General features: G+C 39.2%; 1 protein-coding gene across 4 annotated transcripts in view; it reads left to right on the top strand.

Annotated features, from left to right (window-relative positions):
• RPAP2 (RNA polymerase II associated protein 2) overlaps positions 1 to 12,797 on the top strand; it is a 64,980-nt gene extending 52,183 nt beyond the window's left edge. For all 4 annotated transcript variants that reach the window (XM_030574156.1, XM_030574155.1, XM_030574158.1 and 1 more), the window contains 2 exons: positions 11,342 to 11,491; positions 12,036 to 12,797. In XM_030574156.1, the coding sequence (XP_030430016.1) occupies positions 11,342 to 11,491; position 12,036 (151 nt within the window). In that variant the 3' untranslated portion in view covers positions 12,037 to 12,797. The remainder of the gene's footprint in view (positions 1 to 11,341; positions 11,492 to 12,035) is intronic.
• Positions 12,798 to 13,305: the final 508 nt, after the last annotated feature.

Below are 13,305 nucleotides of genomic sequence, written 5' to 3'. Positions count from 1 at the left end.
GCCTCAGGGGAATCCTCCCCCAGTTAGATACAGGGCTTTTAGATTCCCTTTATGTAGTTCCAGCCCTTTTATGTGATGTAAAACAGTTGGAGTGGGGGTGAAGATCTCACCCATAAATGTTTACAAAAAGGTGGAGGGAAAAGAGAAGATTCGTTTAATGTTAGCCAATATTGATCCAGAGCTTGTCAAAAATTGTCAAGAGTAGAAATAGTCTGCTTTTTGATATGCTGTAATTTTTTAAAAAGATTCCACTTTTGAAGACAATAAATTGCTGTTCTGGATTCATACCACGTTTTCTAAATTTCATCCTAATTCAGTTTTGAAGCCTCCAAGATATTATTGTATTCCAAATTGGAGTTTCAAATGGAAATGCAGACAGACCTCTTAATTACTTTTCTTTGATCAGTAGCATGTGCAGTAATGAGTGTCACTGACTTTTGAAGTAAATAGCTACTCGCGTACATAAAGCAATCTAAATATTTTACAGGTGTTCAAATATTCAGGCATTCAGCTACATATAGTACTGAAAAGAGCAAGAAAGCCAGCATAGCTCATAAGTGGCTTTAGGCACCTAACCTAACCCTGCTTTGATTTTATATATATTCTACAAATGTACTTTTGTATACATAGATGGTCTCTGCTCAGTAGGGCTAAACCAGCCCATCGGGGAAGAAGTAGAGATGTGTCTGGTCAGGGAAAGCATAAAGGAGAGAAGGGCTGATGGATAGAACATTGAATTCTTCATGGGTCTCACAACAAGGAGGCGCACAAAATTATGAATTTAAATAAGCTGTCTTGCCATTACCCCAGCAGTCACTTATAGAGGAGCAGTGCAGCCTTGTCCTTTTCTGACTGGTCAATTCATGTGTCAAACACAGTAATACTCTTGGCCACTCTTATTTCAAGGTTGAGAGTGGGAATGGGTATGGACTTTTGGGTTTTGTTGCGGGAGGGAGGGATTGTTCTATTTTTAAAGAACTAAGAACTGAATGTGTCTGAGGAAGGGGAGGAACTTCATAAGGTAGATGGGAAGAGGACATAACTTAATATGGCTTGTAATTTTATTTTTAATGATGTCCCCATGAGATTTGTGAGGGAGGAATCTGAAAGACCTCATTTTGTTTCCCTGCCCCCAGCCCACCTCTTCAGTCTCCAGAGCTTCCCCCAGTCCTACACAGACTTCCCTCCATGGGCTCAGAGGGGTGCATGGAGTCTCAAAGTAAGAGGCACAGTTTCTAAATATTAAACAAGGCAAATTATCTTTATTATAGTACCTGTTAGAGCAGAGGTGGGCAAACTACGGTGGCCCGTGCGACCCTCCTGCCTAGTCCCTGAGCTCCTGGCCCGGGAGGCTACCCCCGGCCCCTCTCCTGCTGTTCCCCTTTCCCCGCAGCCTCAGCTCGCTCTGCCACTGATGCAGTACTCTGGGTGGTGGGGCTGTGAACTTCTGGAGCAGCTGCAGAGCCCAGCCTGACCCAGTGCTCTGTGCCGCACTGTGGCGACAGCATGGCTGGCTCCAGCCGGCGGCACAGCTGTAGCTCCGCCAGCCACCGGTGCCTCAGGCAGTGCGGTAAGGGGGCAGGAAGCTGGGGGGAGGGGGTTGGATAGAGGGCAAGGGAGTTCAGGGGGGTGGATAGGGGGGTGTGGGGGTGGATAGGGGACAGGGCAGTCAGAGAATGGGGAACGGGGGTTGAATGGGGGCAGGGGTCCTGGGGAAATAGGAAGGAGAGGAAGGGTTGGATGGGACAGGAGACAGTCAAGGGACATGGAGAAGGGGTGTTTGGATGGGGCAGGGGTCCCCGGGGGGCAGTCAGGAAGGAGGGAGAGTTGGATGGGGGGCAGTCAGGGGACAGGGAGAAGGGATTGTTGGATGGGGCAGGAGTCCCGGGGTGGGGGGAGCAGCAGTCAGGAATGAGAGAGGGGGTTGGATGGGCTGGCGGGGGGCAGTCAGGTGCAGAGGTTTCTGGGGCAGTCAGGGGACAGGAGAAGGGGTGGTTGCATGGGGCAGGGGTCCCGGGGGGGCGTCAGGAATGAGAGGAGGGGTTGGATGGGGCAGTCGAGGGCAGGGGTTCCAGGGGCAATCGGGACAGGGAGCAGGGATGCGTGTGGATGGGGCAGGGATTGAGGGGGGGACACGACCCCCCTCCCCTAACCAGTTCTCCATGCAATTTCCGAAACCCAATGCGGCCCTCAGGCCAAAAAGTTTGCCTGCCCCTGTGTTAGAGTGACAGCCATGGGCTGAAGGTCTGTTCTCTTTTCACCTGTGCTCTTAGGGATGCTTTCAACAGCCATCGTGATAGTCAGTTTTCATATGGAAACATGCAGTTTAATTAGGCAACTTTCAGGCATGTTCCCTGTGCCAGAGCATAACAGTTGACAAGGAAATTATTTATGTAAGATCTTGAACAGAGAACATACAATTAACACAGTGGGGCTTTTATTCAGAAAAGGTTGTTGAATTCTTTATATGGTATTGTGGTTGACAAGCAGAGATAAATGCCGCGCTGTGTGTGTGTGTTCTGCACAATCAGATTTCATTAAACTTTTAGCATTGTTTCTCCTAAATCATAGTTCTTGACAGTGTGAAGTGACCATATGTTGCAGTACTGCTGCAGACTGAACTCTTGAGTTTTAAGTGTTAACTATACACTTAGTTGGAGTAGCTGATTATTTCTTTTGATCGCTAACATATCTGTGTTAATTCATTTTGAGCATTTAAGGCTTATGTGCAGTTTTATTTAGAGTTAACCAAAATGATACATTTGACAGGTGACACTGAATAAAACATTTCTGAGATTATAGGACTATAAGATTTTATTTCACATATTCCATTTTGTGATCTTCAATATGTGTTCTAAAAGAAATGTAAACATTTTAATTAGTCATAAAATTAATAAGACCTGCAGACTTCCCATTAAGTGTGAATAAATGATCTGAGATCCTTTCTTTAAAACATGGATGATTCATTACATAAGCAAATATCTTTATTTGGAGCTTGTAAATGCATTGGCCACTTACCTAGCCTTTGGAGAGGGGAGAGAGATCCCTTAAAGACCTCATTAGCAAAGAGGGGAACTAAAAGCGAGGAATAGCAGCCAGGAGGGAAGACAATAGAGAGGAAGAAAAGAGGATATCTTTATCGTCATGGATATCTTCATTTACCAAAGGGGGGGGGGAATGGAGGGGATTCTCAGCAGGTCTAAGGATGGCACCTAGGTTGGAAGTCCATTGTCACCTCTCTCTAGCTTATAGCAATCAGTAATGTAGATTTCCCTACAGCAAAACTCTCTGCAGTCACTGAGCACACATTCGGTACTGGCTGCAAGGTGTGCAGATTGTGCTGCCTTTCAGGTGGTTGCTAACTCTCACAATTATTACACTGGTCTACAATTTTTGAGAAGTTTTCTGCTTCAGAGATAAAATGTGATAGTTGTTATATATTTTGATGTGCTGAATTCAAATATGACAATTAAAACAACTGATTGGCTACTGTTTCTAAGATATTTAAGTTTTTACATTTTATGTCTACGTATATTGTGTAGATAGTAGAGTTTTAATCATAAATTGTAAACCTAGGTCTTTTCATGTGTTTATGGTTGCTTTACATGATAATATTTCACCTGTCCTGTTTATGTAACACTTTAAAAATCAGCAAAAGTGTTATATAAATCAAATTTATTATGAAACAAAAGGCAAAAAACTATTCTGTACATAGTTTAGTCCTATTCAGTGTCTACTCGGCGCTTCTTGGCTTATCTCTTGTATTCCTTAAATGGAGTATCTCTTGTCACTGTCCAGCAATAGTCTGCAAGCATTGATGGGCTCCATTTGCCCTGATAGCCTGCCAGGAGATTCCACTGCTGTAGTCTGGAGCCCAACAGCTCTGCCTTACTCTTGGGTAGTTCCAAATCCCTGACAAGGTCATTCAGTTCACCTTTGTGTTATGAGGTGTTGTTCAGAGGAGGAGGATGGGAGAAAATGTGGGTCCTGTGATATTGATGGTTCAGGACCAGAAGTTTCATCCTCTTCCTCTTCCTCATCTGACTCAAGTGAGAGTGATTCTGGTGCATCAGGAACCGGCAGTCCTTCTCCGTGGGGTACTGGGCGTATAGCTGATGGAATGTTTGGATCATGCACAGTCCGCTTTTTCTTCTTTGACACAACTTTCCCAACTGGAGGCACCATGCAGAAGTAACAAGTGCCGGTATGATCTGTTGGCTCTCTCCAAATCATTGGCACTGCAAAAAGCATAGATTTCCTTTTCCTATTCAACCACTGGCGAAGATTTGTTGCACAAGTGTTGCAGCATATGTGTGGGGCCCACCTCTTGTGGGGCCCACCTCTTGTCCTGATCTCCAATTTTGCAGCCAAAATAAAGGTGATAGGCTTTCTTAACCATAGTGATTATACTGCGCTTTTGTGATGCAAAGGTCACTTCACCACAAACATAGCAGAAGTTATCTGCACTCTTCACACAAGTACGAGGCATCTCTGCTCACTTTGGCTAAACAGAAATGTGTCCCTTTGCAAAATCAAACACTGACAAATAAGAGAGCACGACACTGTATGATTTCTAGAGCTCATATAGGGCAATTTGTTCAGCAGAGTGATGTAAGCTTCGTTATGATTGCATCATCCATGACTTCTAGGAATAACATGATGCAATTCATATCATGTATGACGCAATACCAGCTTCAGATTGCATCATTCATTGTTTTGCCTAAAAAGCAAGTACTGTCCAAACCCAGTCATAGATTTATTCATAGATCCAGTCAAAGATGTATTTTAGTCATTTCTTAAATTGAGATCTCTTCCCTTTATAACTCACTTATCCTCCGCCATTCCCAAGTCAAGGGTCGTATATACTGACCCAATAGCATATCTTGAAAACTAGAGCCAATCAACAATTTTAAGCATCATTTTCGTTCTCAGTGACCCAGAATTAGTAAAGTTGGACTACATTTATTTCAGAAGCATTTTGGCTGTAGAGCAGTGTTATCAGTGATGTCATGATATTTGGTGGTGTTTGTAAAGACCTCACTCTTGAAATCAAATTGTGTTTTATTTATTTTTTAAGACTCACAGTTTAAAAAAAAAGTAAAGTTTCTAGCCCTCATAGCTGTGTAGAACAGCTTGAAAATATGAACTCTAAATGCTCATAGCCAGAAAGCAAATAAGTAGAACTCTAAACTTCTTACTACGTAGAATCTCATTTTTAAGCCAGCATCATGATATTATGTCATGACTGGTGATTTTTGAATGCTGGACTTGGCAAAACCATTTTTATCCTCTCCTGTTCCCTAATAACACCATCCAGGAGGATATGTGCTCCCACTAGTTCCTCCTGCCTGGGTGATAAAGCTTCTCTCTCATTTCAGTTTCAAAAATGGTGAACAATATGAAGAGTGAAATTATCATCTTTTAGATCCACAGGCTTAATCATGGATCATGTTGATGATCTTTTTGGAGCTACTTTCTGTAGAAAGCTTGACTGCCTATATTTTTACTTGTTGTAGAGGTAGATCATTACATTCTGTAGGAGTAGGACTTAAGATCTGACTTATTTTCCTGCTTCTGCCACAGACTTTTTGGGTAAATTAATGTAGGCCTGAATTTTCAGCAGTAACGTAATTTTGGATGCCCAATTTAAGATACCTTAACAGAACCTGACTTTCAGAGGGCACAAGGTGTTCAGAACTTTGAAAATCAGGCCCTTTTAGAGATGTCTCAAGTTGGACAAAATCACTGGTCACTTTTGGAAATGTTGGCCTTACACTCTGGGCCTTAGTTTCCACCTCTGTAAAATGAGTATAGTATTGACTCTCTACCAGGCAGGAAGGGTGTTTAGGGGCTTAATTCAGTAATGTTTTACTCCCAGTTCTTGGATGGGAGATATTCTAAAGTAATCCTGTAACCACATAAAGACACTACTCAAGACCTACACTTTTCTCTGCGTTTATATCTTGACCCAGACAGTGCACAGGTACCTCTGTGAGCAGACTAGGGGTGGGGGCTGTCTACACTGCAATTAAAAACCCATGGCTGGCCCATGCCACCTGACTCGGGCTCACAGGATTCAGGATGTGGAGCTGTTTACTTGCAGTGTAGACTTCTCGCCTTGGGCTGCAGCCACCTCACTGGGTCTTAGAGCTTAGGCGGCAGCCCAAGCTCAAAAGACTACACTGCAATTAAACAGCCCTGCAGCCTAAGTTCCGTGAGCCCGAATCAGCTGGCATGCACCAGCCGCAGGTGTCTAATTGCTGTGTAGACATGCCATTGGCGTACTAGAAGATACTAGTTAATGAAATTTACTCCATAAATACTGGCTTTTTATTATCTCCAAAAATATTTCTGTATGGGCTTCCCTTGTACAAAGATAGCCATACTCCTAAATGTACTTGTTAAAGCATGTTGTAAGAAAACTATTAAATAGAAAGCTTGTTTTCAAGCAGGAGAGCTGAAATTATGGAAACATATTTCATGTTAACCAGATGTCATTTAATAACTTGGTAATAATGTGGTGGTGTTACTTGTCTTAACAAGAATTTCACTTATTCTTTCACGTGTAGCATATGTGGAGTAGCCAGCTTAACCGGGTTTTATCATAAGATGTAGTTTGACATTTTCAGCTTTTTTTTTTTTTTTAACTTTACAAAAACCTGTTTACCATATGGTATAAGTGGGTGTGTAGGAAACTGCACTGCTTCACTAAATCTGGTATATACAACCCTGCTTTTCCATAAAATGAGCATGAGAGTTTGTTTATATCTGTATACAGTGCTAAGGCTGACACTTTCAAATGAACTGCTGACAAGCACAGATGTGTACAGTTGGGCATCTAAATTCACATTTAAGCATCTAAACAAAAATGGCAGGAGGTGCTGAGTGTCTGCAGCTTCCATTGACTTCCGTGGGAAGGTACCAGCTCAGCACCTCTGAAAATCACACCATTTTTAGATGCCCAACTTTAGGCACAGTCTAAACAATTTGGCCCCTTTTAAAAAATTATATAGTATATCTTAATTCAATATCTGTTGTCCTCTTGCAATCAAGTCACTATTCTCTTCTTTTTTTTAAAGGCCACTGTTTGTGACAAATTAATAAAATTAAGGAAGTTCCAAGGGCTGATTGAACTCTGTATGGCTCAAAGCTTCTCTCTCTCTCTCTCCCTCCAAGAGAAGTTGGTCCAATAAAAGATATTGCCTCACCTACCTTGTTTGTTCACACCAATAATTCTCTGTCATGTCTTAATGTTTCAGTATGTGAAAGTAAGCAACCTTCAATCTGAATGTTAAAGATTTCCCCGCTACGTCATTTGTACTTTAAAAACAAAAACAAAAAACTCCCGTTTGCATTTTCTGCAGTGGTGCTTCCTTGCACCTTAATTCCAGTTTAGTTTGCAGTTCTTTTAAAATATGTTAGAACTTATGGAGCTTTGAGTGTCACTGCATCCCTGAATTGAAGCAGTGCAGGTTATTTGAATTATTGATCTGATGGCTGCTTCAGAACTGTGGATTTTTAGTGTTTCGGTGACACTAGGACATTGGGTCCAAATCCTGCGCTCAGGTATTTGCATGCAATTCCATTTAATTCAAGTAGAGTTTCATACCAGTTTGAGGATAGCAAATATGGCCTTTAATGCATCCTGGGAATAATACATGCTGCTTATAATGCAACCCCATGTAGTGGTAATAGCTTTGAAATAATGGGGACTAGAAATGTGAAGCGTATTACTACACAGTGCAGGCTAAAATCCTGATCCCATGAAGTCAGTTGCAAAACTCCCATTGACTTCAACAGTGCAAGATCCAGCCCTATATCATTTATTGTTAGAAAAGCAGCTTCTGGATAACTGCTTTTAAATGGAGGGTAAAAATAGAGGCAGCTGTTAAATGCCAAAAGGACCCAGTCTGCCAACTGAGAAATTAATCATGTTCTATATGTGCTCATAAATATGTTTAATAGGCTGCATTGAGTCAGATTGTGTCTGCCCTAAAACAGTTTCAAATTTGAATTTAATGCAAAAATACTAGAAACATATATATAGTTGGATGAAATTGTTTGACCAAATCTCTAAGTAGTGCTTATCTGAAAAGTTTCAGAGGTTTGGCTGCTTCTTGCCAAAGGCCAAAAGTGGCCAACATATTGATCCAGTATTGAATTTCTACAAAATGTGGTGTTCCCTAATGCACAAAAGTAACTACTGTTGTCAGTAATAAGGCACTGACAGTATGATTAAGGAGAATACACCAATCAGAAGGCTAGCTTCTTGGCATAAACATGTTGAATCTTTAGCAAATAACAAATAGTTTAAAAGTATGTGCACACATCTCTTGCTTTTTAAAAGTAAAAGCCTTTGCCCTCTTTAATTAGAGCACAACACAGAAAAAATCCTGAGATGAAAAAGTCTGTAATTCTGCAGTATTGTAGAGGTAGCATTTTGCAGTGTCACACGGTGTCCTACAGGCACTGGTCAGGAAATTGTGACAACTGGTGCCAGTGGGTAATTATCATACACATTCTCTTTAACCCTGAGAGTGGATGGCTTGAAGAAGAAGAATGCATCTCCAGCCCTTTTCTCTGATATCCTTGTCTCCAGCCTAACTCTGAGGTCTGATCACTCTAATTCTTGTTCTATCAGTATTTCCTCTACTCCCCTACTGAGCACATCTTACTAAAAAAAAAATACTTCCAGATCATCAACTCCTGTCTTTGAGATACTCAGAATACCTCTTCTTGGTCTTTTAAAAAGAGTAGCCATCGTTATCACACAAATGACTGCTTAGTGCTATTTTTACATAGCATGGAGGAAATACTATTGGCACCAGTCCAAACACTAATGTAAAGTCCAGCTGTGAACATTGCTGTCCTATGAAAGAATGATGTTTACATGTCACAGCTAAGTTTTGTTCCATGTTGTGTGCTTACCTCATATTTCTTAGTGCTGCCATTTTTGAATAGTTTAAGTATTTAATGAATCTCATAGATTAAACTCCAAAAGGCAATGAAAAATAATCAGAATGTCATACTATGTTAGACGTCACAGAAATAAACATTTTGCTATTCTGTTCTTTCAGGAAATCAAGATTTTTTTACACTTTTTAAAATGATTGGTTTTGTATTAATAATGTTTACTTTGTTCTGTGGAATCCTTTGTGTGACCTACCCCTCTTTTGCTTAATTAAAGGCACCTTTTGTTTTAATTTGCATTTCTTTTAAAATGGAGATTTAGTCCTATCTCCAGTTTCCACAGAGGGTCTGATGTCAGAGTAATTACCTACGTAACACTCCCTTGAACTGCTGAATTTGTAGGAAGCTGTGTGGTCTGCTTTTTTTTTCCTTCATATAAATTCAGGTGTTTAAATGCATTTTTCAGAAGTTGTCTTCTAAACAATAAAAATAAATCTTTCCACTAGTGTTACTGACATTTTCTGTTTACCGGGATGAATATGTTACATGAAACCGCATGTACCTGAAACCACTAATGGCAAGGAGGGGAACAGCTTCACCAGTTATATACAGATAACACGATAGTGTGAAATTTCCTTACAGTATTGACCACAGGTCTTTTGTGTAGGCACTAAAATTAAAACTGTTAGAAGGTAAAAGAAATAGTGTTTTAACTAACACAAGCTTTTTTATACAGACTTGCAACATACATTGTAGTGGCCCCTTGTGATACAGTGAATGCCTCTTAGCAGCACTGACCTTGGGTCCACAATAGAGAGCATATTTGATCCTGTTAATTGTGAAGTGCCCTCATCTCATGAAAAATAAGTCTGGCTTCGGTGCTACTGATGTTTCAGCCTGGGAACAAATATAAAGAGATTCAGCTGGCTCTCAAATTCTTAAAAGTATTATGAAAATTAACCTGGGTTTTTTTTTAAATCTCCTTTGGAGAAACAACATTTTCAGAACAAGGAAGTTAGGGGGCTCTGCTTTGCTCACCGGTTTGAAGAATCATGGTCTAATGGAAAAGTCTCTGCAAAATTTTGTTTGCAAACAGCAGAATTTTAAAAAGCACTGCAGGGACCATGTTCATTTTTATACAAATTATTAGGTACTTTAAAAGGCCAGCTGATCTTTTTAAATTTGCTTTAAAGATGAAATGTGTGGATCACTGAAGCCATATTTATTGTTGATCCAATTATAGTATTGTGCTGCTTATGGGGTTGTTTTTTTAATGTTTGCAGCAATTCCAATTTAGTTTTCCTACAGTGTTCACTTCTTAAAATCCATACTGTTTTTTGTTATGAAAGAAGGCAGGACTGCATGTAAAGAGATTAATATATTACATAATAATATACAGTAAGATAGAAAACATGTAAAACTGAAGACTGTTAATAACCCTGATTAACAGCATCTCAGAATCGAATTATGTCCTCTATCAAAAAAAAATTCTGACCAACAAGAACACAAAGTTCTTAAAATAAATGTACACAGCTCACTGTATAAGAAAGTTATCCGAGACTGCTTTATGAGAACAGATGTCCTACTGAGGAAATGCAGTGCTCTGATTACTCACCTACTTGCATTGATCTGCAGCTTTTGAGTGTTATTTTATTCATATTTCATGTGCCCGGTGGCAGTGGATGAAGTTAAATTAAATAATAATCTGAAAGGCTACTGTTGGAAGTTTCCAACTATTTGGAGAATTCTTGGCTTTAAAAAAAGAGCGTTTACTACCTAAAAGCTTTTTCAGTTGTTTTGTAGAAAGGCCTTTTTAAATAAACAGACAGAGGTTTTTCATTAGTAAACACACCCGGGTTCTCTAGAAAATAGTATGAAACTCTGTTGTGTCTGTGTTATCTTCATGACAAGGTAGACGTTGTGAAAAAGAAGGTTTGCTGTTACTTTCTTCAGCTACTCTAAAGTAAAATAGTATTCCCTACAGTTCTTACAACTGTTTTTGTACAAGGAACTGCATAACTTGTACAAGATGAACGATCACTTTTGTGAAGAGAATACAAAATTGACTATAAATTCTTGGGTATTTTTAAGTTATGTAAAACTTTAATCTTCAAAGCACATAATTTGATGTTGCCTGTTTATGTAACAACTAATAGTTGATTAACTGCATATGAAACTAATCTCTTGCCTGATTTTATTTAATTTAAAACTGATGGAGATTTGGTAAAAGCCAATAAAATTTCACAATTTAATACTCAAATGCTACATTGTAAACTTATAAACAATCATTTGTAATGTTATGAATGGGGCATGTCCTAGAAATATCTTTCCTCATTGGCACTCGTTTAATAGCTGATAGCTCTGTATGAAGCACACCAGCCTTGTTCAGACATTTAAAGTCCTCTCTTCTGTATTCAATGTCATCTTCCAGGTTGTCACAGATTATTCCAGTCTTTGCAAATTCTCAACAGAGTCCAGTATATACACAGTTCCTGTCCACATTACTTGAAGAATTGCATTTCACTAAAGAAGATCTTGAAAGTTTAACAAGAATATTTAGACATGGCAGCATGCCTGAATGGTCAGTCATCTCAAAACTATGGTACCTGGCATAAGATTTTTCGAATCAAGTGGATTTCTTAAAAGCAAATATTTTGACTGTTGATAGTATCAGTAAAGTTAAAAGATGGGTAAGGTGTTTTAAAAAGGAAGAATACAGTATGGAAAATTAGTGACACCATTCTGGCACTGAGTAAATGCTAGCATAATTTTGTCATCTTGTCACAATATATAGTAATTTTCAATGGAATTTTACTTAAATTCTATTAGCAAATATAAAATAAACTCTGGTTTATGGGGACAGCATTTGAATCTTATTTGGCTTGATTTTTATTGAAATTGGATGGTTATAGCCAATTACCTTATTAAAATTTAACTCTTCAGAAGCTTAGGTTTTATGTTTGTTAGAAACCCCCATTTTTGCTTATTAGTGAGGTTAATTTTACTTTCTGAATGGCAGTGGGGGTAGTTTTTTATGTTTAGAACTAGTATTGATCATACTTATTAGCTGATACACTTGTACTTTTAAAGTTACTGATCAGTTTTTTCTTGGTTGTTACCCACAGAATGATGATGATCTCAAACCTCTTCTTTTGCACCTGAAGTCGGTATTGAAGTATTGCTATAGTGAACAATATTTTTTTGTTTTTAGAGTTGAAATTCAGCATTTTACTTTGCATCCTGTACTTTCATGTCTGTTTCTTATGAAAGTGTTCTGAAATCTTTTTGGACAAGCTAAGTAGCACAGCTTTAGTTCAAGTTATAGATGAAGCTAAAATAAGTTTTTATATGCTCTTAAAATTGTCTGAGGAAAAAGTAGTAAGGATCTCCATTTTTTGTTTCATTGCTAAATCTTAAGGCAAACTGTGCCCACAAGATATGGGGAAAGAAAGAAAGAAAGAAGACGGAGCATGTACCAGTCTCATGGAAGGCAGGCTACCATTACTGGCATCTTTTCTGCTGTTTTCCTGCATTGAGCAGCATTCTCCAGCAGAATGCTGAGAAGAGCAGCAAAAATTTCTAGTCTACAGCCACCTCACCCACCTCCTAGTGGCTTGTATATCTATTTTTGCTACTTTTGAAGATTGGTTTGGGTTAGAATTTCTGTAACATTTGAGAATTTAAAACTGATTGTGTAGCTGTTCATAGTTTGGCTTGCAAGAAATTCATGGTTTATTTTTGAATAATTAAAAAGACCTCATTTGAGCTTTATTTCAATAGTTATTAAATTTATTTTGTGATTGATGCACTGTTTAGCTTTCCAGACCAAGACCATCATGACATGCTCACAGGGTTAAGCCGATTAATAAACATGCTTTGAAACCAAACTACTTGTAATTCTTAGTGTTGTCATAAGATGGTGTGTTGTGCTATTCTTTACTTGCAGTCCATTGCTGAATTCACAATCTTAATTGTATTTTGACAAACCCAAAAAATTCCAATTCACTAAATGGCATTTGTAGTAAACTGAAAATGTCTTCATTAGATTCAGACTCATAGAATTTAAGGTTGGAAGGGACCATCATGATCATCTAGTCTGACCCCCTGCATATTGCAGGCCACAGAAATAGACCCCTAACCTCTGGCTAAGTTATTGAAGTTCTCAAATCATGATTTAAAGACTTCAAGTTACAGAGAATCCACCATTTACACTAATTTAAACCTGCAAGTGACCCATGCTGCAGAAGAAGGCAAAAAAAAACAGAGTCTCTGCCAATCTGACCTGGGGGAAAATTCCTTTCCAACCCCAAACATGGCAGTCAGTCAGCCCCTGAGCATTGGGCAAGGCCTGCCAGTCAGCCACCTAGGAAAGAATTCTCTGTAGTAACTCAGAGC

This window comes from Gopherus evgoodei, chromosome 8 (genome assembly GCF_007399415.2).
Source record: "Gopherus evgoodei ecotype Sinaloan lineage chromosome 8, rGopEvg1_v1.p, whole genome shotgun sequence".
NCBI lineage: Eukaryota > Metazoa > Chordata > Testudines > Testudinidae > Gopherus > Gopherus evgoodei.
The sequence above is the reverse complement of the archived record's forward strand: the minus strand, read 5'-3'. Positions and strand labels throughout refer to the sequence as shown.